Below are 27,142 nucleotides of genomic sequence, written 5' to 3' on the forward strand. Positions count from 1 at the left end.
GATAGGGTTTCTCTGTGTAGCACTGACTGTCCTGGAACTCACTCTGTAGATCATACTGGCCTTGAACACACAGAGATCCACCTGGCTCTGCCTCCTGAGTGCTAGAATGAAAGGTGTGCACCACCACAGTCTGTCTGTCTCTTTTCTTTTGAAATTTGCATTTTCACATCTTTCAAGTCAGCATTTCTTTTCTAAAACAATATTTGGAGTGCCTTTGTTTGTATTCTTAGGGAAAACTAAGTTATATGTCAACCAGTGAAGCAAGAATATAGCTACACATTTACATTATTACTTTTTTTTTTTTTTTTTTTTTTTTTTTTTTTTAGACAGGGTTTCTCTGTGGTTTTGGAGCCTGTCCTGGAACTAGCTCTTGTAGACCAGGCTGGTCTACATTATTACTTTTTATATGTACACAACTACTCAAATATATGTGCACCATGTTTGTGTCCGGTGCCTGTGGAGGCCAGGAGGGTGTCAGAGCCACTGGAACTGGAGTTACAGGCCACTTTGTAGGTGCTAGGAACTGAACTTTGGTCCCCTGGTAAAGCAGCAAGCCGTCTCTCCAGACATTTATTCTCAGAGAGAGAGGAAGGGAGGGAGGAGTGTGTGTGTGTAGGTGTGTAGGTCATAGGACAAGTATCTGACATTTGTTCTGCATGTTGACCCTGAGAATGAATTTGAGTTGTCAGGAAGGGCCTTTACACCCTGAGCTGTCTTGCCAGCCAGGGAATAACTACTTTAAATTCCCGATTTGGGGTAATCCTAATGCCCTTCAATTTTTACCTTAACTGATGTTTAAAAATCAATTTAGCAGTCTGTGTTCAAATTGTATTTTTTATTTTACCTGTAAAATGGCAAAGTATTTGCAAACTTGTTCTCCTGGTCAACTTCAGACGTATTTCATACATACCTCTGCAGTAGGCTATTAGGAATTACATGAGTGGCTTCCAAAAGGCCACTTCCATGTGGTCTCAAAGAGAAATGCCCTTTTTTGTGTGCTTTCCATCGTGCTGTGGAAGCAGTCCTCAGGTACTCCACGTAGCTGACATCTTCAGTAGATTTTTAAGGAAGGAAGCGAGGGAGGAGGGGAGAACTTTTACTGTCTTAGTGTGACGATGGGTCCTTAGAATTCTGGCAGTGTGTAGGGTCTCAGCAATCCAGTCAGGAAGAAATCCACAAGGTAGATTTGTTTCTGCAGATGCTAGCCGAAAGCTCCTCAACAATTAGGTTCTTTTTCCTCTTTCTTTAGACTACAGGGTCCCATGGCGACCGGTTTGGAAAGCAATAGTCCCCTTCAGCAGTTACCTAGTACCATGGCAACCAGGACGTCAGCAAAGCTGGATAGACCCACACAGAATAGCTGCAACCAGGCTTCTGTCCTGCCTCTTCAGTTCAGCTCTGCCTGAGGCCCACTGGCGGAGCCAAAAACATCTCGGCTCGTACACCCCAGCATTCCTGTGTGATTTTCCCACAAGTAGAGATGAGGGAACACATGTATAGTACACTATATCTTGAAATCTCCCCCCAAAGCAAACAAAACAAAAACCCCAAAGTATTTAAGAGATAAGAGTCGGGGATGATTGCAGGATGGGGGCTAGAGAGCAGATGTACTTTTAGTGAAATTAAATTATTTGTTCTCCTAAATAAAGTAAGTTGACAGTAGAGGAAGTTAGAGCCCTAAGTACATGGTGTGGGTTATTTATATTTATATATTTAAAAAAAAGCTTCAGGGAAAAGCCTTAAAAATATTTTTTATTTACCTGAAATAGAGAAATGGCTTTAAGGAGGGCTGAAGGGAAGGCAATGCTGTCCGTGGTGCTGAATACTCCACTGCCCAGCTGTGTTCTTAAGGGTGCCCCCAAGATAGAGTAGGCTCGCAAAGTCACGTCCGGATGCTGGTAACAGAAAGGGAATGAGGGATCGGAGAGAAAGCATAATCTTCCTCTGGGAAGCAACTCGGAAAGCTCAGGATGAAATTACCTGGTGAAAGAAAGGAAAGGGAAGAAGGCTGGAGGTCTGTGGGCTGATTGTGCCCTTTTCATATGGAGATGTTCTGATCGGAGCCAATCGGGTCAGAGATTTCTGCTGCCTTGCTCCTGAAAAGAGAAGTGGGGGAAGGGAGAGAGCCGATGGCCACATTCCCCCCCCCCCCCAAGCCACATGATCCATTCCCCATGTGACACATTCCAGAGCCTTGGAAAGGAGAAGGAGGGGCCCCCGAGAGTGGGGTTGGGGGTGGGAAGATGGTTTAACAGTCAACCCAGCACAGCGTCATCTTGTCTCCTACCAGGAAGCAGGCTGTGAGCTGAGGGAAGGCAGAGGACATGAATGTGTTCGGAGGGTTTCCTGGTGGTTTATGGCATCTTCCAGAGTCCTGTGTGAGAGCTGCTCCTGACCAAGAAGACCTACAGAGACTGTCTCTGAAATCAAGTCCCCATGAAGGTATGTGCTCGAAATCGCTCTATCACAGCTGGAATGTGGCTCGGAGGACACAATACCTTCTCTTTCTCTTATTTTTTTCCGGGCAATTTGGAGATTTTATGGGCTTAAATGCTCACTAGGGGCATTAGATTTGTTACAGGTTCAAAAAGATGCTTAGGTAGTTCTGTAAAATAAATATTCCAGAGTAGGTACCTATTGAGAGGAAAAATTATTGTACATAGTGATTGATAATAAAACCATAAACTCATTGATGAAAGGATTTCTCCTTGTTTAATCCCGGAAGGGTCTTGGGGAATCATCACTCAGAAGAGCTAGGTTTCATTGCCTCTGTTAGAAAATCCCATTTCTTGCCTGTGAGCTGCTCTTCTGTGCCCAGGTTACTGGCAGTAGCTTAGGGAGCCTGGGTGGATAGTCCTGCTATTCCTTTGTGCTGTTTGCTCATCCTCCTGATGTCCCTGATAACCAGGAGCACCAGTGATTGTCCCCCAGCTCTGTTTTAGGACCCTAGACTGCCACAGAACCCCACATCTTATGGGAAGCTCTTACAGGAATCTGCCAGATTTAAAAGCTAGAATCTGCCATGCACTCATCTTGGTTCCTTCCAGTCTTTCAACCGAGCACAAAGAGAAGAGCTAGCAAATATACATTTCATTTCATCTAACAGATACTTGAAAAAGTTCTTATTCTGTGTGAGCCGTGATTCCAAGCATAAGTAATCATTAATCTTTTCAGAATACAATTTAGAGATAAACCCAGGGACAGAGGAGTTAGTTCAGGAGCTATTCTATGGTCACTTAGGTAGCATATAATAGAACAAAAACTGAATCTCAAGACTCTTGATCTTGAAAGTCCTCATTCTTAACCACTGAGCTATGATGCTTGCCGTCTTGTGTTATCTGAAATGATGTCAACAGTCTATAGAGCTACAAATTTTGTTCAGCTGACGCTACTAGAAGATTGAGTCAGCTTGCTTGGCTAAAGCAGATCTCCAGTGAAATCTATATTTAATTTTGAATTATCCCGATTGTCATGTTCTGTACCCCCAAATAACCCTGTAAGTAATTGCTTGTTCTCTCCATCTTGAGCTGCATAAATACCTAGTAGTAAAACATGATGTTACTATGGTGATCACTGATGTATAAAGTAAAAAAGATAAATCTGGAATTATGTTATGGTTGACTTTTTAAATCAAACCTAGAAATATTCTTCTATCCTCAGAACCTAGTAACAAGCCCAGTCTAGGCATATTGCTTTCATCTGATTCTTAAAAAACAGTGAATATATCCTATAAGTCTAGCACCAAGAAAGGAAGAGTGCCAGAAATCTGAAGCCTGCCTGGGCTGCAGGGTCAGACTCTGTCTCAAAAAAGAAGAAAACCTTAAAAAAATTATTAACTATGATGCCTAACTGCGTTTGTTGTTTTAAAATAATATGCTTTTAAAGCAAGGAGATCTTTCTTTGCAAATTATCGTAGTTTTTTAAGGGTAAAAGAAAATTGCTAGCTGGGTGGTGGTGGTGGTGCATGTCTTCACTTGGGGAGCAGAGAAAGGTAGATCTCTGTTAGTTCAAGGCCAGCCTGGTCTTCAGAGTAAGTTCCAGGACAGGTCCTGAGAAAGTGTCTCAAAAATAAATAAATAAATAAAAATTGCTAATACTTTTTTTTATAAGTTAGGAATTTCTGGTGCTGGGGAGATGGCTCAATGAATAAAACGGTTGGCGGGTGTGAGGGTCTGAGTTCAGATATTTAGCACTGAACTTGAAAAATAAAAATTGAGTATGATTATGTGTACCTGTAATCTCAGCACTAGGAGGCAGAGGTAGGAGGGTCTTTGTGCTAGTCAGCCTTGACCTCTGTCCTGCATGGGTATGAGCACACACACACACACACACACACACACACACGGATTTTCTCACTGTGAGTGGTGGACAGTGCCTGTAATCACAGGTGAGGAGTTAAAGGATAACTAAGAACCACCAAGAATTGAAGGGTAGCCTGAGCTACAGAGTAAGCCTCTGTCTTATAAAAACAAACATAAAAAGTAAAAGATTTTCCCCTTGATCTGTGTGGGTTTCCTTCTGCTCTTATTCCTCCATGCTGGGAAAACGGAAAGAGGTGCTGGGTCTAAAACATAAAGTGGAAAGATAGGCAGCAAGCTCAAATTTGCAAACTTTTTTTCCAAACATTGTGTTTTCCTCTAGTAGTTCATTGCAAAGCACTTCGAAGAGTAGTTGTTTTCTCAGTGACAGACATTTCTCTGGGACAGGTAACTTGAAAAGTGACCTAGTGAATGGCAAACTCTCGGTAGACATATGTAAACCTACAATGAGAAGACTCAAAACTCTCAGCAACATTCTGCTGGAGCTAATTTTGGGGCCTATGTCTATTTTTGTTGTTGTTGTTTAGTTAGTTTGTTTTCTGAGATAGGATTTCATGTAGCCTAGATTGGCTTCAAACTTTCCATGTAGCTGGCATGAGCCTTGAGGTGATCCTCTTTGCCTCCCCTTCCCAATCCTGGGATTATAGGCATGTACCACCACGCACTGCCATGCCCAGCCATGCACCACTATGCCCAGCTCTCTGTTGTAGGAAGGCTGCTTTTTTTGTTCCTGGCTGCTCAGCCCCGAAATAATCACACAGAAACGTATTTGAAATACTGTTTGCCAATAGCTTAAGCATATTTTTGGCTAATTCATATCTTAAACTAACCCATCTGTATTAATCTGTTTATTGCCATGAGGCCATGGCTTACCGGGTAAAGTTCCAGTGTTAGTCTCTGTCAGGGCTATATGGCTTTTCTTTTCTTTCTTTTTTTTTTTTTTTTTTTTTTTTTTTTTTTTTTTGAGACAGGGTTTCTCTGTGGCTTTGGAGCCTGTCCTGGCACTAGCTCTGTAGACCAGGCTGGTCTCGAACTCACAGAGATCCGCCTGCCTCTGCCTCCTGAGTGCTGGGATTAAAGGCGTGCGCCACCACCGCCCAGCATGGCTTTTCTTGATTCCACTTCTTCCAGCATTCAGTTTAGTTTTCCCTGCCTAGCTCTATTTTACCCTGCCAGGCCCAAGACAGATCTTTTATTAACTAATGGTATTCACAGCATACAGAGGGGAATCCCACATCAGCTCTGAGTCTATTTTGCTATGGAATAATGCTCTTGTACACTGTAAAGATTTGTCACTCATATTGGTTTAATAAAATGCTGACTGGCCAGTAGTTAGGCAGAAAGTATAAGTGGGGCAATCAGACTAGGAGAATTCTGGGAAGAGGAAAGGCAGAGATGCAGTCGTCATCAGAAGCAGATGAGAATGCCTTATTGAGAAAAGGTACCAAGCCACATAGTTAAACATAAATGAGAATTATGGGTTAATTTAAGTTATAAGAGCTAGTTAGTAATAAGCCTGAGCTAGTAGGCCAAACAGTTTATAATTACTATAAGCTTCTGTGTGTTTATTTGGAACTTAATGCTGTGGAACAGGGTCTGACAAAAACTTCTATCTATACTATTTTATTTGCATATATTTATAGTAAAGCAGCAAATACACAGTAAGAAGTTGGAGCAGTCAAACTGTACTTGGCATTTAAGTATGTTAGTTAGGCTCATTGTGAACCAGAGCTCAGTAGTATCCTTAAATCCCTCCCTGGACATCACTGGTCCTGCTCGGACTTCACTGTTCTTAAGATGAAATCCTCCTAGTGTATTGTGGGGGAACTGGATGGAGACAGCCCCAGCAGTCTCACACTTTGCTCAGATGTTCTGTCTAACACCTGCATTAACCCCTTTCTCATATACTCCATTCTGACAACAAATCAGTAGGTACTGTAATTGTGTTGATGAGAACAATAAGCCCAAAGATAATGAACTTGCCAGCAGCTATATGGATTATGAGCTTAAGACCAGACAGACTAGCTCTGAGCATTTTTTCACATTTAGCATTTGGGGGCAGATAATTCTTTGATGTTCATTGTAGAATGTTTAGCAACGTCCCTGGATTCTACCTACCAGATACCAGTAACACACCCCTTTGAACCCAGTGTCTCTAGATGCCATATGTCTTCTGGGAGGAAAAGTTGTTTCCACCTAAGAACTGCCAGACTGAAGTCCCAGTGCTCAGCCCATCTTTTATAGTCTCTTCATATCCAAAATGTACAGAGTGCCGGCAGGGTGGCTCAGCCAGTAAAGGTGCTTGTTGCTGGGCCTAACAACCAGAATTGGATCGCTGGGGCCCATACAGTGGAAGGAAAAAACAGTCTCTTGTAAAAATCGGACTTGGGTGCACAATTGTAATCTCAGGATTTGGGAGGCAGAGGTAGAAGGATTAGGAGTTTAAGGCTACATTTCAAATTTGGGGTCAGCTTGGGCTATGAATCCTTGTCTGAATAAATAAAATACAAGAACCTAAAATAATAATAAGATGGGGCTGGGGAGATGGCTCCGAGCAGCCCTGGCTAGCTGCTCTTCCAGAGGTCCTGAGTTCAATTCCCAGCAACCACATGGTGACTCACAACCATCTGTAATGTTGTCTGGTGCCCTCTTCTGGCATTCATTCATATATGCAGGCAGAACACTGTATACATGATAAATAAATAAATTTTTTGTTTAAAAAAGTGAAAAATAATAAGATAAAGAAGTTTAGGGGTCTCAGGCAAGTAAAGCACTTGCTTCTCAAGTAGGAAGACCTGAGCTAGCTCCCTGGCACCTGTGTAAGAATGCTGGGCATCGCGGATGTAATCCCCGTGCTCGGGAGGCAGAGACTGGAGGATCTTAGGCTTGCTGACCAGCCATTTTAGCTGAATTAGTGCTTAGGACCAATGAATGACACAAAGGAGGTGGGCAGCATTCCTGAGAAAGACACCTAAGATTGCCTTGCCTCCACATACACATGCAAACATGCACGCATACGTGTGTACGCTAAGAAGTAAGACAAAGCAAAAACACAGAAACATACAGCAGAAGAGAGAAAACAGGAAACATAAGGGGAAAACAAGTTTTGGAGGAGCTTCTTTCTGGGTCTATCAGATGGCTGAAGCAGAGGCAGGGACAGTGTCTTCCCTGTGATGTGTGCTAGTGTTACCTGTGCTGGACAAGTGTCAGATGTCCTCCAGAGCTGTCTCCACGGTAGTGGTTTCCTTTGGTGCACTCCCAGGGCCTTTGTTGCTGTAGGTAGCTTTGTGGCCTTGTCTGGGCAGGTGCTCCCACCCTCTAGCTAGCTGCTATTGATGTAGCTAGCAGGTGTAGGGGCGGAAACCCCAGCACTGCGCTCTGTCAGGCAGACCTGTCTCCATAGCCCAGACACACAAATAGTCATCGCCCCCCTGGAGAGGTGCGGTTGTGGGCATGATATAATCCACTGGGGCTGCATAGTTCCCAGATTCCACAGCAGTGATCCTCTGGGCTGATAGGTCAGTCCAGAAGTTGACCCACAAATTGACCTTGGACTCAGGGCTATCAAACTTCAAAGTGATTCTCCATTGATGAGGTCAGCACCTAACCCCTCGGGGAAGCTCCCTTCCCCTGTAGGCCCCACTGCAAAGCAGATCCTCTATGCCCCCAGCTGTCTTGTTCTCCACATTCTCATCCCTTGGATGTCTTCTCTTTTCTGGGGACAGTAGCATGTTAATTCATGCTCCTTACATTGGCTGTCCATCCTCAGGTCCTTGGGGCAGCTCTGTTTTTTTTTTTCTTCTGTTTCTCTGAACTGTTTGGCTGTTCCTATCACACCCTATGTGAACTCCCGGTGGTTTTCCTCTTTGGAATAAGTTCTTATCCTGATTCTTTTGCACTGTCTTACAATGCAGCCTCTAATCCTCTACCTTCCCCAGAAGCCTTTTAATTTGATGGACTCCCTCCCCTCCCCTCCCCCCTCCCCTTCCCTCCCCTTCTCCTCCCCTTCCTCCTCTCCCCTCTCTCCTCATCTCCCCTCCCTTCTACCTTCCCCTGTCTGTGTGTGTCTGTCTGTGTGTGTATGTACTTGTGCATGCAGATGCCCATCATGGTGCCGGGTGCCTTGTAACTAGAGTTCCAGGTAATTGTAAACTGCCAGACATGGGTACTGACAACAGAACTGGTCTTCTGCAGGAGCAGCAGGTGTGCACCAAGCTCTCTTTAGCTGCTGAGCCGTCTCTCCAGCCCCCATCTGTCTGTCTAATTTTGCCTTTGTTTTCTGGGTTGTCGGCATCCTATCTTTCTTGACTCACTTTTCATTGTTGTGATAAAAAAACCTCTGATAAAAAAGCAGTTTAGAGGAAGAAAGGGTTAAATTCAGTTTACAGGTTACTGTCTATCACGGAGGGAAGTCAGGGCAGGAGCTCAAGCAGGAACTTGAAGGAGAAAGACTGCTTGTTGGATTACTTGCAGACCTATGCTTATTAGCTAGCTCCCACAATGGCCTCCCCCCCCCCCAATTAATAATCAAGAAATCCCCACAGGCCAATCCCCTCAACTGAAAGTCCCTTCTGGGGGGGGGGGGCTCTAGGCTGTGTCACCTTCACAGAGTCTACCAGGGTGCCATCCAGGAAGTTCTTGCCGTCCCAGAGCCCTTGACCTTTCCTGTCTCCTTCCAGTAGTTTCCGCTTCAGACCTAGCACCCACACCTTTCATCCATTTCAGTTCTCTGTGCCCGCAGGAAGTGGGGACTTAGTTTCACCCTTTTTCTTGCAGATATCCTGTTTTCCCCGCACCATGTATTGACAGGACAATATGTGTTCTGAGCACCTTTATAAAAGTCACTTGGGTTTAGTTGTATGGTTCACTTCTAGGAATATGTGTGTTTGATGTTTTCTTTAAATTTTTTATCATTTATTTATTTTGGGAGTTGCTATGCCTGTCATGGCAGGAATGTGGAAGAAAGTCAGAGGACAACTTAAAGAAATCAGTTTTCTCCTTTTACCCTGGATTCTAAGGATGCAGCTCAAGTTATCAGGCTTGGCAGCAAATGCCTTTACCTGTGGGCCCATCTAAGTGGGTTCCCGCCAACCCCGATGTGTGTGTGTCTGTCTGTGTCAATGCCAGTACCATGCTGGCTTGATCACTACAGCTTGACTTGGACTATTTGGAGCTTTTGTGATTTGATATAAATGATTTTTTTTTTCTAATTCTATAAGGAAGGATTAGAAGTTCAAGGTCATTTGTGTCTGTGTGCCAAGTTTGGAGCCAGCCTAGGACCTGTGAGATCCTGTCTAAAACAAATAACAACAACAAAACAGAAAGAAAAAGGAAAGCAATTTAAAAAATTCTTCCATGATCCAAGGAAGTTCAAGAATAGGTTAACATCCACATACCTGTATAGTTTACATAGTTTGGTTATTGATTTCTAGTCTTATTATAGTATAGTTGGAAAATATATTCAAAATGATTTTCAGGTTTGTTTGTTTTGTCGCCTGTTGAGACTGTTTTGTGGACTATGAATGTCTGTCCTGGAGCGTGTTCCATGTGCTGGTTGGAAGAAGGCACATGCAGTTGTTGAATGGGAGGCCCACTGGGCTGTGATGCCAGCAAACTCTGTTCTCCCCTTACTGATTCTACATCTGGAGGACCTCTCCATTCCAGAAAATGGCTACTAAAGTCACCAGTAGTTACTATATTGGACACACACACTATCTTAGTCTATGTGTGTGTGTGTATATAATAATGAATGACAATGTTTTATATATGTAAGTATATAGATTTGTTATATAAAAATAGATATGTTTTATATATAAAACAATTTTTATTTACTTTTTGGTAGGAGGTATGTATGTATGTATATGTGTGTGTATATATATATATATGAATACATGCATGCATGTGTGCACATTAATTAACTAATTTTTGAGACAGGGTCTCACTATATAGGCCTGCCTAGCTTGGAACTCACTATGTAGACCAGGCTGGCCTCTGACTCAGCGATCCACTGCCTCTTCTTCCCACGTGCTGGGAATAATGACCTATACGACTATGTCCGTTTTAAATCTTTAACTTTAAAATTTTTTTTGCATAAGGTCTTAGATTCAGTCCCCAGGTCCAAAAAAGGGGAAATAATCAATTGACTCTCCGTGTGAGAGTTCCCACAAGGATTACTCTTGTGTCAGTTTCTGTGGCCCTCATTTGGCCATGGCTGATCACAATTCCTGACTATTTCGCTGCCCCACCCCAGACTCTTGAGTCTGCTGAGAAAGCACTGTGTAACTGCTGCATCACCAGCCAAGTACTTTTTGTTGTTGTTGTTCCCTAAAAGTTCTGATCAACAATGTTTATTATTTTTGGGGGGAGAAGGTGTTCATGGCCCATGGTTGAAGGCCAAAGGAGAACTTCTTAAGTTGGTTCTCTCCTTCCCCTTTTACTTCATGTTAGAGAAATGGACTCAATATCCAGGCTTTCAAGGCAAACACTTTTACCTGCTGAGCCATCTTGCTGCACCCCTTGTCCCCCAACTCTCAAATGTTCTTCATGCTTGTTGGTGCAGGCTGTGGGCTAGACTTGGAAAGGTTAGCTTCTGGCCCTGTCTTCATGCTCTGGCATGTTTTAGCTTGTCTTTGTCGTTTAAACAAGCCTGAATATCTGTGGGTGCTCTGCTGTTGCACACTAGATGGCATCCTAAGTCCGCGTTTACTCAAGTCTATGGTTCTGTGCATAGCCACTGTTGTGACCTAGATGGCACTCCAAGGCCAGTCTCAAGAACACAAGTTGTCATCATTGTTCTTCATGAGACACCTAACAAAGGGTAGTCCTTCCCTTGATGTCTGGGGCCATTCCCTGCCTGTGGTCCCACACTGGAGTTCCGCCAAGCTCTGGGCAGAATCACCATTAAGATACTATCCTCAGACTCCAGTAATCATTGATGCTGCAGCACTGCCTAGCCTGCCAAGACCAGTGTGTCACAGGATAGGACTGTGTTCATTTTCACTACAACCATGGACTTTGGCACTTGAATAGGTTCTAGAGATCAGGATATATATATACACTATAATGCTCACATTAAGATTAGTCCCATGGCTTGAACTTCTTCAGGACAAATGGCTTTTGTGAAGGGGTCTAGGGTACCTAGTTATCCTTTAGAACTTGTGTTACTCTCATTGGTGTCTCCACTTCCTCCCTGCAGGTGTGTTGGTGGCTACCTCAAAGGATTCTATAAAGCATTTATCTCAGTGTTTCCACCCCAGACAGCAAGCATCCAGAAGCTTCTGTAGGTGTGCTGTGAATTCTGTTTTCCTGAAAGTGGCATGTTGTATGTAGTTCAGTAACCAGCTCTGTAGAGAAGGAAAAAGTTATTATATTTGTCTATTTCTTGGTATGAATATGTCTTAGTTTGGGTTTCTATTGCTGTGAAGAGATACCATGGTTACAACAACTCTTATAAAGGAAAAACATTTAATTGGGGTGGCTTACATTTTCAGAGGTTCAGTCCATTATCATCATGGTAGGGTACATGGCAGCATGTAGGCAGACATCTTAATATGAAGGCAATAGGGAGTGGACTGACTAGTTGGATGTGGCTCAAGCATATACGAAACCTCAAAACCTGTGTCCACAGTGACATGCTTCTGCCAACAAGACCATACCTGCTCCAACAAGGCCACACCTCTTAAAAATGCCACTTCCTTTGGAGGCATTATCTTTCCAAATCATAATGCAAAATGCATTTAGTCCAACTTCAAAAGTCCCCATAGTCTATCACAGCCACAACAATGTTCAAAAGTTCAAAGTCTCTTTTGAGATTCATGCAATCTCTTAACTGTAATTCCTTATGAAATTAAATTAGAAAAGTAGATCACATACTTCTAACAGATAATAGCACAGGATATGTGCTACAATTCCAAAATGTAGGGAAAAGAACATAGGGAGGAAATACTGGACCAAAGCAAGACTGAAAACCAGCTGGGCAAACTTGAAATTCTGCATCTTCATGTCTGATATCAAAGCACTCTTCAGATCTCTAACTTCTTTCAGTTTTGTTGACTGCAACATACTTCTTTCTTGAACTGGTTCCACCCCCCATAGCAGCTCTTCTCATCGGGCATCCCATGACTCTAAGGTCTCAGGGTCTCCAAGGCGATCCAAGTTTCAACTTCACAGCTTCACGCAATGGCCTCTCTAGGTCTCCATTCAGGAACATCCTTGGTATATGCCTGGCCTCAGTGACTTTATTCCATAACTTGTTTCTTCTATCCTTAGCTCTAAATCCAGAGCCACAGCCAAGTTCAGTTGCTTGCTGGTGGTGGAACATGGCCTTCTTGTTCAATTACATCTTCATCAACTTTCTGTTTTCAGTGGTTACTTTCGTTACCTAAGCTTGGCTATCTTGGAACTTGTTTTATAAACCAGGATGGCCTCAAACTCAAAGATCTGCCAGCCTCTGCCTTCCCAGTGCTGGGATAAAGGGTGCACCACCACACCAGGTTCTAAGCTGTTCTTTAATTCTCTTTCACAGGTTGGAAACTTAGCTGGGTGAGATTGTACCCTGAAGTCACCACTCCCTTTATTCCATTTCTTAATCTGTTTTTCTCCTTGAATCAGGACTTAGATCCATTCCACTTTTTGGCATTCCTTTTCTCCTTAAATTTTACATTTTGTAATTTACTCTGTTCAGCTTGCTTCTTTTCATTATAAATCTTCCTTAGAGTTACCACTAATAACCACATGACAGAGTTTATACTAGGCTGTTTTGAGATTTCTTCTGCCAACAGAATTAATCCAAAACTCTTCACTTTAGACTCAGACAGAATTTGAAGACAAGGGCAAAAACCAGCGACATTCTTCACCAAAATATCACAGGACAAGTCTAGACCACATACTACCATACTTCTCCTCTGAAAGCTCTTGACCCCCATAGTTCAGATCATTCTCAGCACCATTGTCTTCCATGCTCCTACTAGGATGACCCACTAAGCAGTGCTTAAAGCCTTCCAGTGCTTTCCTAACCCAAAGTACCAAAGTTCAAATTCCTCCAAACAAAAACATGGTTGGGCTTATCACAACAATAACCATTCTCTGGTACCCACTTCTGTTTTAGGTAGGGTTTTTATTGCTGTGAAGAGACACCATGGCCACAGCAACTCTTATAAAGGAAAACATTTAATTGAGGTGGTAGCTTAGAGTTTCAGAGGTTTAATCCCTTATTATCATGGTGGGGACCATGGCGGTATGCAGGCAGACGTGGTGCTGGAGAAGGAGCTGCTACATACTATATTGTAGGCAACAGGAAGTGGACTGTGTAAACAGTAAGAGAAACTTGAGCAAAAGAGACCACAGAGCCTACCCCTACAGTGACATACTTCCTCCAACAAGGCCACGCCCACTTCAACAAGACCACACTTCCTAGTAGTGCCACTCCCTTTGGGGGCCATTTTTTTTCAAACCATCACACAGCATTTCTGTTGTAGCTGGCTAATTACAAATGTCACCATGATGTCCTTGAGTCTAGAATTGGGAAGCAATGTGTACATTTACCTGAGAGTGCATTCTATTCCCTTCCAGGCCACCATTGTTTAAGGCATTTCTCTTTTTATGTACAGGCAATACAAGCCCACAGTAAAAGGAATGGCTAAAGAAAAAAAAAACTATCAGCATAGTATTTTCTTTAAAAATACTTAAGTATTTTTATCTTACATGTGTGGTTGTTTTGCTTGCTTGATCGTGTGTGTGTGTGTGTGTGTGTGTGTGTGTGTGTGTGTCTGTCTGTCTGTCTGTCTGTGTCTGTGTCTAGCCTTCAGAAAGCAAGTCAAACAGGCCATACTGGGTTTGTAGAATGTATAGTCCTTTATACTGAAGAGTTCTCCAGAGTGCTGTGTTCAGGCTGCACTTGGTGACTGTGATTTTGTTGTTTGTTTGTTTGTTTGGTTGGTTGGTTTTGGACAGGGTTTCTCTGTGCTGCCTTGGCTGTCCTGGAGGTCAGAACAGGCTGGCCTTGAACTCATAGAGATCTATCTGCCTCTGTCTTTCGAATGCTGAGATTAAAGGTGTGCACCACCACTATGGCTGTTATTTTTAGGTCTTTTAAATATATAACTTTTTATATATTTTTTGAGAATTTCATACATGCATACAGTATATTTTGATCATATTTGACTTCAGCTTTCCTGTCTAAACTCCTGTAAATCTCCCCCTTCACCTCTGTCTTTCAAAATCATGTTTTTGTGTGTTCTGGTCATAATGCTGGGTTTGAAGGGTATACCACCATGCCTGACCTGTCTTTCTTTTTTAACTCACTGAGTCTAATTTGTGTTGCCTGTATATGCGTGGTTGTGGGGCCATCCAGTGGAGCATGGTCAACCAACCAGGGATCATATCCATAAAGAAAACTGACTGCCTCCTCTAGCAGCCATCAGCTGTCACTAGCTCCTCAGCTAGGGATGGACATATCACAAATTTTAGCGTTCAAGTTGAAAAGATGCTATCTGTGGGTAGGCGAGAGGCTGTTGGGAATAACTTGATATTTCTAGTTTTGGATGAGGAGTCCAGAAAGGCCTCCAAGCACAGCCTGTGTGACCCTCTAGATTCAGGTCAAGCCCCTGTGGTCTCCGTGTACATGAAGCTCACCCAGATGGAGCAAGAAACCCAAAGTGACCACTGTTTCCAACTGTGTGGTCTAGGGGAAAGCTTCAGGCTCCCTTCCCTGATAAAACCAGCTGGCAATATCATCTGCCCCCGAGGATTATGCACCCTGTGGGTGATGCTAATATTGTCACAGCCCCACTGTCATCGAATGACCTTAGGTGCTGCAGTCCATATTACTATTCTGTAGAAGCATTCTAAACTAAGTTATGTAAAAAACTAGCATTTTGACAATCCTAAGCTAAGATTGATTTTTTATTTTAAGTTTTTTGGTTTTTGAGACAGAATCTCTCATCCAGGTTGAACACGGCACAGGCAGCCTGGTCTGGAGAACTTCAGTATAAAGGACTACACATTCTACAAACTCAGTATGGTCTGTTTGACTTGCTTTCTGAAGGCTACACACAGGCTCAAATGAAGAGAGGGAAAAGTTGGTCTCTGTTTTAAAATTTTAGAAAATACTGTGGTGTGGTTAGATAGATGGCTCAGTGCCTAAGAACACTTTCTGTTCTTGCAGATACCCAGGGTTTGGTTCCCAGCACCTACGTGGTGGCTTATCTATAAGTTCACACTTACCGAGACATCTCTCTATAAGTTCCAGGGGCTATGATGCCCTCTTCTGGTCTCTTTGGGGACTGCACACATCACACACACACACACACACACACACAATCAAGCAAGTAAAACAACTGCACATGTAAGATAAAACATTTTTTTAAAGAAAATACTATGCTGGTAGTTTTTTTTTCTTTAACCATTCCTTTTACTGTGTGCTTGTATTGGCTGTACATAAAAAGAGAAATGCCTTAAACAATGATGGCTTGGAACGGAATAGAATGGACTCTCAGGTAAATGTCAACTGTTAGTGGTGTTTTTTTTTGTGTGTGTGTGTATATGGTATACATGCATGTGTGGAGAGGCCAGAGACTGACATTAAGTGTCTTCTCTGGTCTGCCTTATTTACTGAGACAGGGTCTCCCATTGAACCAGAGCTTGCTGATGCTGCTAGTCCAACTGACCAGCTTGTCCTAAAAATTCCATCTCTGCCTCCCAAGTGCTGGGATTATAGCCAGGCCTCCATGCCCACCAAGTTTTATATGGGTTTTGGAGGTCTAAGGTTTTATATGCATCCTTCCGATACTTGTGTGGCAAGCACTTTATCTACTGAGTATTTTTCTAGCTCCCTTTACTAGAGTTTTAAAACTCCTAGGAGTGACGTTGCATGGTATAGAAACTAACTAGCTATTGGTCAGCTTAGCTGGGGTGAGCCCTCCACAGTGCACAAAGTTCATCATGTGTGCCCCTCTTGGTTTTTTTTTTTTCTTTTGACAGGGTCTCATTTTACAGATCTGACTGGCCTTGAACTCACAGAGATCCACTTGTCTCTGCCTCCCTAGTGCTTAGATTAAAAGCATGTGTCACCACATCCAAGAATCCTTCTCTTTGTGGTCCTTCTCTTCATCTTATTAGCTTCCAGTCCTCCATCTGCCCATCAGTCAGTCCGTCCATCCATCCATCCATCCATCCATCCATCCATCCATCCATCCATCCATCCATTTGTCTAAGGATGCAGTGTGCCAGCCTCTAGAGAGACATTTTACCTCTATCAGTGCTCAGACTGTCCTCAGATTGCATCCTTAGGCTGCACTGAGCTCTTATCTCCTCCCGCCCAACTATATCCTTGTCTCGTCTCCTCTTTCTGCCCAACCATATCCTGGCACCTGTCTCCACCTGCATAGCTCTGGGATTAAAGGTGTGGGATTCCAAGTAACTGGAATCACTTTTGTGTTGAGCTCTTTCTCTTTTAGACAGATTCAATCTGGTGTAGACCAGGGTGGCCTTGAATTAACAGAGATCCCTCTGCCTTTCTCTCCCCGAGTTCTGGAATTAAAGGTGTGTGCCACCATTCCCTGGTCGCTAGTGGCAGCTCTGCACTCTGATGTTCAGGCAAGTTTTATTTGTTAAAACACAAAATATCACTACAAGATGCTGAGATAAGGTTGCTTCTAAGAGCATTTGAAGCAATGCAGATTTAGAGGCATTTAAAAAAATGTCAGCATTAAAACAGTGTCCGCTGGTTAGGCACAAAACTGGTTAATGTACTACAAGGCAACAGAGCCTAACTTTGGGATTATTTGTTCAGCTAGACAGGAATATTTAAGTTAACATAACTTCACATAGTATCTGTCACTTCTAAAATGACCATGTATAGATGACTCTAGACATAGTCACTAATTAAATGGCCCTTTCCCCCCTCTTTTCCCCCTGAAAGGCTTTATTTCTACACTAGCAGAAGCCTTTGAGAACTTTTACTCTGGAACGCCAGGATGACAAGGAGCAGGCTTTTCCCTGCTTTGGGGTAGACCTGTCTGTGGGCCCCTAAGCTGTCGTCCTCTGCCCTAGTGTGGCAGTGGAACCGGGTGACCGTGTCCCAGCCCTGTCTTCCAGCACCGTGTTTTCTTCTGTTCCTACAGTTATTGGTGTTCAGCTCCCTGAGGACACAGTGATCTTCCATCTGCTCCCATTGAATCCTCCTAGCAGTGCTATGGGTGGGAGGAGTTTGTTAAAGTTCCCTTTGCTTATGGGTCCAATTCAGTTAATATTTAACAAGCAATTGTTAATGCAAAGTTCTTGAGTTAGACTGTGAGGCTTGGAGAAAAGAATAATGCCTCCTCCAGAGCCCAGAGTTCAGTGGGCAGAGACAGAAGCATAGAAAGCCATTAAAGTTGTGTTCCTTAATCGTCGCCTGGGGGTCTCTGGAACATCCTGATGCCTTCTATGTTCCCAACTTATTAAATTAAAATCCCGGCGCTGGGGAGGGGGGACCAGAAATCAGTATATTTTAGAGGTTTCTGGAAGATTATAGTGAATTGCTAAGCTAGGGAAAACTTAGTGAAGGATTAAGTGCAGAATCAACAGGGCACCACAGCCTTTCTGGACAGGCTAACCGACTATCCAATCACATTTCAGCCCATGAGTGCAGAAAATACAGCAAAATACAGCCCTTGATTGTCAGTGTGCGGAAGTCTTAGGTCAGTTCGGTTGCAAAGCACCTGCTGAATAGATACTTCTGGGGGCTGGGAAGGTGGCTCAGTCAGCGTCGGACAGCAAGTGCGAGGGCCTGACTTCATCTCCTAGGACCCATTTGAAGGGCTGGGCACTGTCGAATGGTCCTGTTAGCTCTGGTGCAGAGCGGAGGCAGGAGGACCTCAGGAGATGCTAGCTAGCCAGTCTGAGGCCTATGTCAAAAACTACAGTGGAGGGCCTGAAAAGATGGCTCAGTAGTAAGAGCATTTGTTGCTCATGCAGATACCCCAGCTTTGGTTCCCAGCATACATATCGTGGTTTATAACTGCCTGTAAGTTCAGTTCCAGGGAATCCAACACCCTCTTCTGATTGCTGAAGACACCAGGCATGTATGCAGTGCACATACATACAAGTAGGAAAAATGCTCATACACATAAATCTAAAAAAAAAAAATTTAAGTTTAAGATAATGTGTGGAGGTTACAGCTTACTCATACCCACATTTATTTTAAAACGTAATACAGAGGACAGTGAGTGAGGAAGACACACTGATGTCCACACACAGACAAATGCATATCACACAGATGTGCACACACACAAAGGATAAGAGGAGGTATGGTTTGAAGGAGACTGTGTGTCTAAGGATAAGATAATGGGGCCTCAAAGATCAGCCCAGAAGCCTGCCCTCTGAATTTGTCTCTGTGCTGTTTTACTGGGATTTTTTTATCCCCTGTCTTTTTGAGAATCCTTCCTCCTTTCCTCCTTCCCACTCCCCCCCCCCCTTTCTTTTTCTTCTCCCTTTACCCTTTTTTGAGACAGGATCATTACACCGCCCTGGCTGTCCTGGAACTCACGGAGTTCTCCACACCCAGCCTAGTGGGTATGTTTTTAATCATTGACAACTGACCTCCGAGCTCGGTGTCTATACAGTGGAGTCTTTCTGCCACTCCTGGGCAATACACACAGAGCTACCTGCACATCTGTGTTCACTGCAACCCAGCTCACCACAGCCAAGATACAGAATCAGCCAGCAGATGAATAAAGAAAATGGGATACATACGGAGCAAAGTAGAGTCCATCCGGCCATACAGAATAAAGTGAAGTGGATGGAGGTGGAGAGCCTAGCAACAAAACAGCTCAGACACAGACAAGTGTTTTTCTGTCATCTCTGGATCCTAGATTTTGAATAGATACATGAAATCATTGGTGTGTGTGTGTGTGAGAGAGAGAGAGAGAGAGAGAGAGAGAGAGACAGACAGACAGACAGACAGACAGACAGACAGACAGAGACAGACATGACAGAAGCAAGATTGTCTGGGAGAAGAAAGCCTAGCAAGAGGGAAGAAAAGGATGTTTTGGAGGGCGAATGTGGTCAAGCACATGACTGGCTTGAATGAAATGTCTATTAAATCCAGTACTGTACAATGAATAGTCTAAAAAGACTAGGCTCGTTAGCAGCCAGCTTACGTGACAGCATCTTAACAGGAGGCTTCATTCTTGTCTTATCTAGAACTAAGGGGAAAAGAATGACTGCTATGGTTTTCCTCACAGAATGGAGAACGACCAGCCGCCTGTGCTTACTGCTACCCCGCTGGTGCCCCTTCAGAACCACAGCTGCATGGAGGCAGCTGAGGCCCTGCTGCCCGGTGGCCTGGTGGAATTCCATGAGGAACACGGCTGGATGAGCAACAGGACAGACCTTCGGTATAGACTGAGCCCTGGAGAGGTGGCCACAGCCAGCATTTTCTTCGGCGCTCTGTGGTTGTTCTCTATCTTTGGCAATTCCCTGGTGTGTCTGGTCATCCACAGGAGCCGGAGGACTCAGTCCACCACCAACTACTTTGTGGTGTCCATGGCGTGTGCTGACCTTCTCATCAGTGTGGCCAGCATGCCTTTCGTGGTGCTGCAGTTCACCACGGGACAGTGGACCCTCGGCAGTGCCATGTGCAAGGTCGTGCGCTACTGCCAGTACCTTACCCCAGGTGTCCAGATCTACGTGCTCCTCTCAATCTGCACAGACCGCTTCTACACCATCGTCTACCCGCTGAGCTTCAAGGTGTCCAGGGAAAAGGCCAAGAAGATGATCGCAGCCTCCTGGATCTTAGATGCAGCCTTTGCGACCCCCATCTTCTTTTTCTACGGCTCCAGCTGGGACAGCCACTGTAACTACTTCCTCCCTTCCTCCTGGGAGGGAACTGCTTATACTGTCATCCACTTCTTGGTGGGCTTTGTGATTCCCTCTGTCCTCATAATCTTATTCTACCAGAAGGTCATAAAATACATCTGGAGAATAGGCACTGATGGGCGGACCCTGAGGAGGACGATGAACATCGTCCCCAGGACAAAGGTGAGAACCGTTAAGATGTTTCTCCTCTTGAACGTAGTCTTTCTGTTCTCCTGGCTGCCTTTCCACGTGGCTCAGCTCTGGCACCCCCACGAGCAAGACTATAAGAAGAGCTCCCTTGTCTTCACAGCGGTCACGTGGGTGTCCTTTAGCTCCTCAGCCTCGAAGCCCACTCTCTACTCAATTTATAACGCCAATTTTCGGAGAGGGTTGAAAGAGACTTTCTGCATGTCCTCGATGAGATGCTACCGCAGCAATGCCTACACCATCACAGCCAGCTCGAGGATGGCCAAAAGAAACTATGTCGGCATTTCAGAAATCCCTCCCGTGAGCAGGACGGTAACCAAAGACTCCGTCTATGACTCATTTGACCGAGAGGCCAGGGAAAAGAAGCTTGCCTGGCCTATCAATTCAACCCCACCAAACACTTTTGTCTAATTTCTAAGAATTCTTTCACTGTTGTTATGTGCCAGAGATTAAAAAGCTTTAAATATATAAAGAGGGAAGGGATTGGCATAGTTCTCACTCGGCCGTCTGTTTGTAAAGTGCATCCACTGTTGATTGTGGTTCCTGTGGAGCTTGTTGGTCAGTAGTATGCCCACTGATAGATGCCCGTGAAAAGTTCTTTGCTGGGCTGGAGATGGCTCGGTGGTTAAGAGCAGTGGTTGGTCTTCCAAACCCCAGCACCCACATGGCAGCTCACAGCCACCTGTAGTTCTGGTTTCAGGGGAGTCGGTGACCTCTTTTGGCCTCTCGGAACACTACACGCTTGTGCACAGACACTTATGCTGGCAAAGCACCTTTACACACAAAATTTTTAAAAAGCAAAAACCTCTCTGTTGGTTTGTTTGGAAGTTCTTCCTGAGTGGGAACGATGGCTCAGAGGGTGGGGGCGCTCACTACCACGCCTGCCGACTTGACTTAGATCCCAGTAGCCCCCATGATGGAAGGGGAGAACCAACTCCCACAAGTTGTGGTCTCCACACACGTTTTTGTGTCCCGCCTGCACTTGTGTGTGCACACTCACACTAAATAAATGTGAAAGAAAAATTTAAAACACTTTGCTCTTTTTGCCCTAGCACCAGGTCAGTATGCACACTCTTCTATTGTTGGTTCTGTCTTGCTTTGTTTTGTCTTTGTCTTTTCTCTAGTGAATTTTGGTAACTGTGGCCTCCTATTCCAGTGAAATTTGTTAAGCAGTACGTTTCAAGAACTTGTGTTTCTCAGCCGAGCAACCCTGTATGCATTTGCATGTTACCTCCTGAAAGGGGGGCAGGGCCCATCCACCGAGCCTAATGGGACTGGGGAAGCCTCCTGTGATGAGTTTAACCATTCTTTGGGGGAGAGATGCTTGCAGCCATCTACCTTCCTTGCCTTCTCTTGTTATCCTTCCTTAGTCCAAGCAGCTGGTGAAGCCTTGAATATCCACTATTGATTTATTGGTGGTGGGGGGGTGCACTTGTAGAGATGGAGGACAGCTCGTAGGAGTCCTTACCTTCCACTCTGTAGGTTCTGGAGCCTGAACTTGGGTCATTGGGCTTAACAACCGGCACCTTCCCCCTGAGCCTTCTTACTGGTGTAAGCTTGAAACCAGTGCACCAACATACTGTGATCCATCCACAGAGCTCCTAGGACCCTTACCTTCCTTCTCTAAGTCATACAGGCAAAGGAGCAAGCCAAAAACAGGAATGACATTTCTCTGAGCTCTGCAATTCACAAAGAGCTCTTCAAATGCCTGGACCGCCTGTGACCACCAGGGCACAAGGGCAAGATTTGACTTCTTTTTCTCCTATAAATTTGGACACGAGGCCTTTTATTGTAATTATAATAAAAAAAATAACCATTCACTTACGTGTTTGTGGGGGAGGGTGCCCACAGAGACCAGAAGATGGCATTGGATCCCCTGGGACTGAAATTACAGACTGTTGTCAGCCACCCAACAGGTGCTGAGGTGAAATTCGGGTCCACTGCAAGAGTGACATGTGCTCCTAACTGAGGAGCCATCCCTCCAGCCTTATGAGGTCATCTCGTCAGACATCCTTCTCTTCTGTCTCCCTAGCATGAACCATGATTTGCTTCCAAACTCAGACTCCTGTGTGACTTAGGAGTTGGCTCCTTTATTCCCAGGTGCACATTATTTGAAATCTAGCACTAATACCTTTAGAACATATAGATATAGCACACACTCATAATTCTAGTCCTTTGGAGAGGAAGGCAGGAGAATCAGAAGTTCAAAGTCATCCTTGGGTACACAGGTAAGACTATGTCTCAAAGACAATACAACACAAGGAATTTATTTTAATGAAATAAGGGCTTTACAGACAAGCTTGGTTTGCATTTTCATGGGCTAACTAACAAGTCGCATGTAATAACTCATTGCTTAGCAATCTATGTATTAGCTCATCCTCTCAACCATTCCGTGATGTATTTATGGGTTTTATTTGTGTTTCTTTAGTTTGGGTCTCATTTTATAGCCCAGACTGACTACATAGTCAAGGCACTCTTGCCTCAGCCTCACCTGTGATGAGTTCATAATTGTCTCTATTTACCAGATGAGGAGACTGGAACTTCTCATGTGAGGCAGCTTGTTAGGTTGGAATGTGACAGCTGGCATTCTGACTCAGGCCCTCCTCCTGTGGCTCATTCCTTACCATTTCAGAAGTCCCCTCAGAGACTTCTGACGTGAGCAGCCCCACCAAGACGTGCCCTGTGGGCCTGATCGCGACCTTGTAAAGATGACATCAAGATGGAGTTTGATGCTGGCTCATACCTTTCTCTTGGCCATAGATTGGCTCTTCAACCTCTGATACTGAATGTTTTGAGATCCAGAAGTTAGTCTCACAAACACCAGGAAATAAGACAAGACTGAGTTTGGTATATGTGACAACAGACAGCAATGCAGGCACTCACTTTAAATCACAACACTCAGGAGGCAGAGACAGGCAGAGCCCCGAGTTTAAGCCACCCTGGTCTACATAGCAAGATCCGGGTCAGCCAAGACTACCTAGTGAGAGACTGTCTCAAAAGCCAAGACAAAACCCAAACAGAACAATAAGATATTTGCTTTAAGATCATCTGCAGAGGTTGGACGCGCTCGCACCCTGGCCAGCACTCCGGAGGCAGGAGGACCTGGAATTTCAAGGTCAGCCTGGTCTACACAGTAGGCTGCAGACCAGCAGGGTCATGTCGTGAGCCTGTCCTCAAAAGCGGGCGACAACAAAATACCTTCAGAAATGCTTTAGGTCGAGATGCTCCCTTCAAAGGACAAGACCTTGTGTTTCCCTCTGTCCCCCTCTTTGCACGCTTGGCAGATGTCTCTGGAATGAGTCAGAGGCTTGCCTCACTTGGCCTCTGCATTTCATGGTTCAGACTTTAAAGCAGAAAGCTCCCTTCTACTTGTTCTATTTATTTTTGTTTGTTTTGGTTTTCGAGACAGGATTTCTCTGTGTAGCCTTGGTTATCCTGGAACTCACTGTAGATCAGGCTGCCTTCAAATTCACAGAGATCCCCACCTGCCTCTGCCTCCCGAGTGCTGGGATTACAGGTGTATGTGCCGCCACCTGGCACTTATTGTAAAGACTGTAGTGTGTTTGTGTGTGTTGTAGAAGTGTACAAGTGCCTGCGGAGAAGAGGAGAGGGCATCAGAACCTCCTGGGAACCCGACGCCAGTCCTCTGCGAGAGCAGCAAGTGCTCTAATTGCTAAGCCATCTCTCTGGACCCTGTTTATTTAAACTTTATTATTGTTATTGTGTGTATATATGATGTGTGTGTGCACACTCATGCCAGGCTCACTCAGCAAGCCCAGCAGCTCTCCTACTTTGCTTCTGTGCCTGTGATAAACACCATGACCAAAAGCAACCTGGGGAGGAAAGGATTTATTTCATTTTACAAACCTCACAGTCCATCATGAAGGGAAGTCAGGGCTGGGACCTGGAGTCAGAAACCGAAGCACAGCCCAGGGAAGAATGCTGCTTACTGGCTTGCTTCCATGGCTTACTCAGTTCAATGACCAGCCCAGGGTGGCACTGCCCACAGTGGTCTAGGCCTTCCCATGTCAATCATCAATAAAGAAAATAGCCCAGGCCAGTCTGATGAAGGTATTTTCTCAATTCAGGGTCTTCTTCCCAGATGACTCTAGCTTGTGTTAAGTTGACAAAAAAACTAACACCTGCCCCTATTTTATTGATTTATGGATTTTGGGGGTTTTATTTATTTGTTTATTTATTTATTTATTTATTTATTTATTATTTTCATTGTTATTTTGGTTTTGATTTTTTGAGACAGGGTTTCTTTGTGTATCTGTGGCTGTCCTGGAACTTGGGCTGTGGGTCAGGCTGGACTCAAACTCAGATCCACCTGCCTCTGCCTCCTGAATGCTGGGATTAAAGACGTGTGTGGAACCTGGCCTTGATTTTTGTCTCCTGTAGCTCAAGCTGGTCTAGAACTTTCTATAAAGACAAGCTGTCCTTGAACTCCTGACCCTCCTGCCTCTGCCCCCCAAATGCTGGGGTCACACCAGTTTGCAGCACCATCCCGGCTTTATTCTAATTTTACTGTCTTATCTTTTAAATTTAACTTTTCGGGAATAGTGGAATGGAGGTATGTCTCATTTGTAGCGCTGGCTGTCCTGGAACTCACTATGTAGACCAGGCTAGACTCAGAGTCATACGGATCCGCTTGCCTCTGCCTACAGAGTGCTGGGATTAAAATCATGTGCCATTATGCCCGGCCACAGCAGGACTCCCTTAAAATTAAAAAAAAGAAAGAGAGCTGAGGATACGGCTCAATGGAAAGTGATAGTCTAACATGTAAGGCATTTGGGTTAGTCCTGACCGGCCCCCTCTCCCCCATCTAAAAATAAAAAAGATTTAGGCTCATGCTTTGGGTCCTAGGAGGCTGAAGACCTGGACTACATAGCTGAGAGTTCCAGGCCAGCCTAGGCTACAAAGTGAGACTGTCTCCTAAAAAGTAAATACATAAAATAACAATTTAAATTAAATATGCATTTTCCAGAGCAGAAGGAACACTAGAAGTCTCTCTCCCTTTATAATATTGAAATCAGGCCAATAAGTAAAGTTGGGGGTAATCTACCGTTCTGGACAAACTGGGTGGGTGAGGGGGCTCAGTGTGTGCTTGCCACCGAGCCCAAGATCTGGGTTCTGTCCCTGGATGGAAGTAGCCAGCTCCTGAAAGTTGACCTCCATACACACCTGCTATGGTTCTCCACCCCCCAGAAACTTTATTTTCAAATAAATATGACAATTAGTGTCTCTCACCATTCATTTGTTGGAAAATAAACGTCCTTGCAGAGGGCCGACCTTGAAGGATACTCAGTGGGCCTTTGTTCTCTTAATTGGAACGTCGGAGAGGGAAGGCCAGAGAGCACGGGCGCAGTCTGAGAGACGCCGCTTGGTGGCGCTGTGTCTAGCGGGCAGAGCCGGCCTCTCTTCGCCGAGCTGATCACAGGAATTCAGAGACATCTTCGTCTCTTAGCAACCACACAGCGGAGCTTGCAAAGCACCCAGACTCAGCTGTGGGTTAACCAATTAGTGTGCTCCAAACATCGGAGGAAATTCCCTAGCAAATAATACCCGTTACAGGCGCGAAATCGCTACTCAAAATATTGTTTTAAACCCATTTTACAAATGTGACCACGCTGAAAAAGCCCCATAGATCACCACATCGGCAGGGGTACCACCAGCACTTACCGCGGCCTCTCCGTTTTCCGTTCCCCTTCTTTTTAAATCAGAGTCTCATATATTCCGAGCTGGCTCCGATCCTCTTGCCTCTACCCCCCACCCTCCCACCCCTACCTGCAGTTCTGGGATTACAGGCATGCGCCATCACACCTGGTTTATTTATTTATTTATTTATTTATTTATTTTATTCATTGCTGGGCATCAAACCCAAAAGTGCAAGCTGGGTAAGCACTCTGCAAAGCTGAACTATGTCCTATCCCTCTTCTGAGGCTTTCATAATTTGGCCCAGAGAACGTGCAGACTCCATAGTTTGCGCTGAGCTCTAGTTCCCCCTGGGTGTATGCGCATGTGCAGGGTTAAATAGTTAGACTTAGTGTGGACTAAATTCACTTTAGAGCCATCTCATCGACCGCAGACCCTCTCTATACTTTTGATCTGCTACAAACTGGGCAGCTCTGGACTTTTCCCAAATGTGGCCACTTCAAGAGTGTTATATATTCTTTCTCAGAAGCCTTTTTTTTTTTTTTTAAATACTGTTTTGGGGTCCAGTGAGATGATTTAGAAGTTAAAGGTGCCTGGCATCAAGCCTGGGACCTGAGTTTGCTCTCTAAACCTACAAGGTGGAAAGAGAAAGCAGATTCCACAGTTTGAACTCAGTCCTGTATGCATGCTGTGGCATGTGTACACACACACACACTTCTAAATAAATACAAAAAAATTTAAATTATTGCTTCAGGCCAGGTGTGATGGCATACACTTACAATTCCAGCCCTTGAAAGCCCAGAGGGAGATCTATAGCTCAAGGGCAGTTTGTGTACCGAGAAAGCCTGCTTCATGAAAGCATCTAGCCACGTGTCTTTCTTAGTTTCTTTTCTGGTGATGTGAGACTCTGACAAAAGTAACTCCAGGCCGGGCGGTGGTGGCACACGCCTTTAATCCCAGCACTCGGGAGGCAGAGGCAGGCGGATCTCTGTGAGTTCGAGACCAGCCTGGTCTACAAGAGCTAGTTCCAGGACAGGCTCCAAAACCACAGCGAAACCCTGTCTCGAAAAACCAAAAAAAGAAAAAAAGAAAAAGTAACTCCAGGGGGAAAGGTGTGTTTTAGT

At 44.6% G+C, this 27,142-nt stretch overlaps 1 protein-coding gene across 2 annotated transcripts in view; it reads left to right on the top strand.

Moving 5' to 3' along the window:
• Gpr19 (G protein-coupled receptor 19) overlaps positions 1–21,376 on the top strand; it is a 30,294-nt gene extending 8,918 nt beyond the window's left edge. Inside the window, exons 3-4 of one of the 2 annotated variants that reach the window (XM_050123263.1) lie at positions 2,291–2,442; positions 19,503–21,376. In XM_050123263.1, the coding sequence (XP_049979220.1) occupies positions 19,545–20,774 (1,230 nt within the window). In that variant the 5' untranslated portion in view covers positions 2,291–2,442; positions 19,503–19,544 and the 3' untranslated portion in view covers positions 20,775–21,376. The remainder of the gene's footprint in view (positions 1–2,290; positions 2,443–19,502) is intronic. The other variant, XM_050123262.1, reaches the window with a different exon arrangement.
• The last annotated feature ends 5,766 nt before the right edge of the window (positions 21,377–27,142 follow it).

Source organism: Alexandromys fortis, unplaced genomic scaffold (genome assembly GCF_014885135.2).
Source record: "Alexandromys fortis isolate MF-2015 unplaced genomic scaffold, M_Fortis_MF-2015_v1.1 scaffold_223, whole genome shotgun sequence".
NCBI lineage: Eukaryota > Metazoa > Chordata > Mammalia > Rodentia > Cricetidae > Alexandromys > Alexandromys fortis.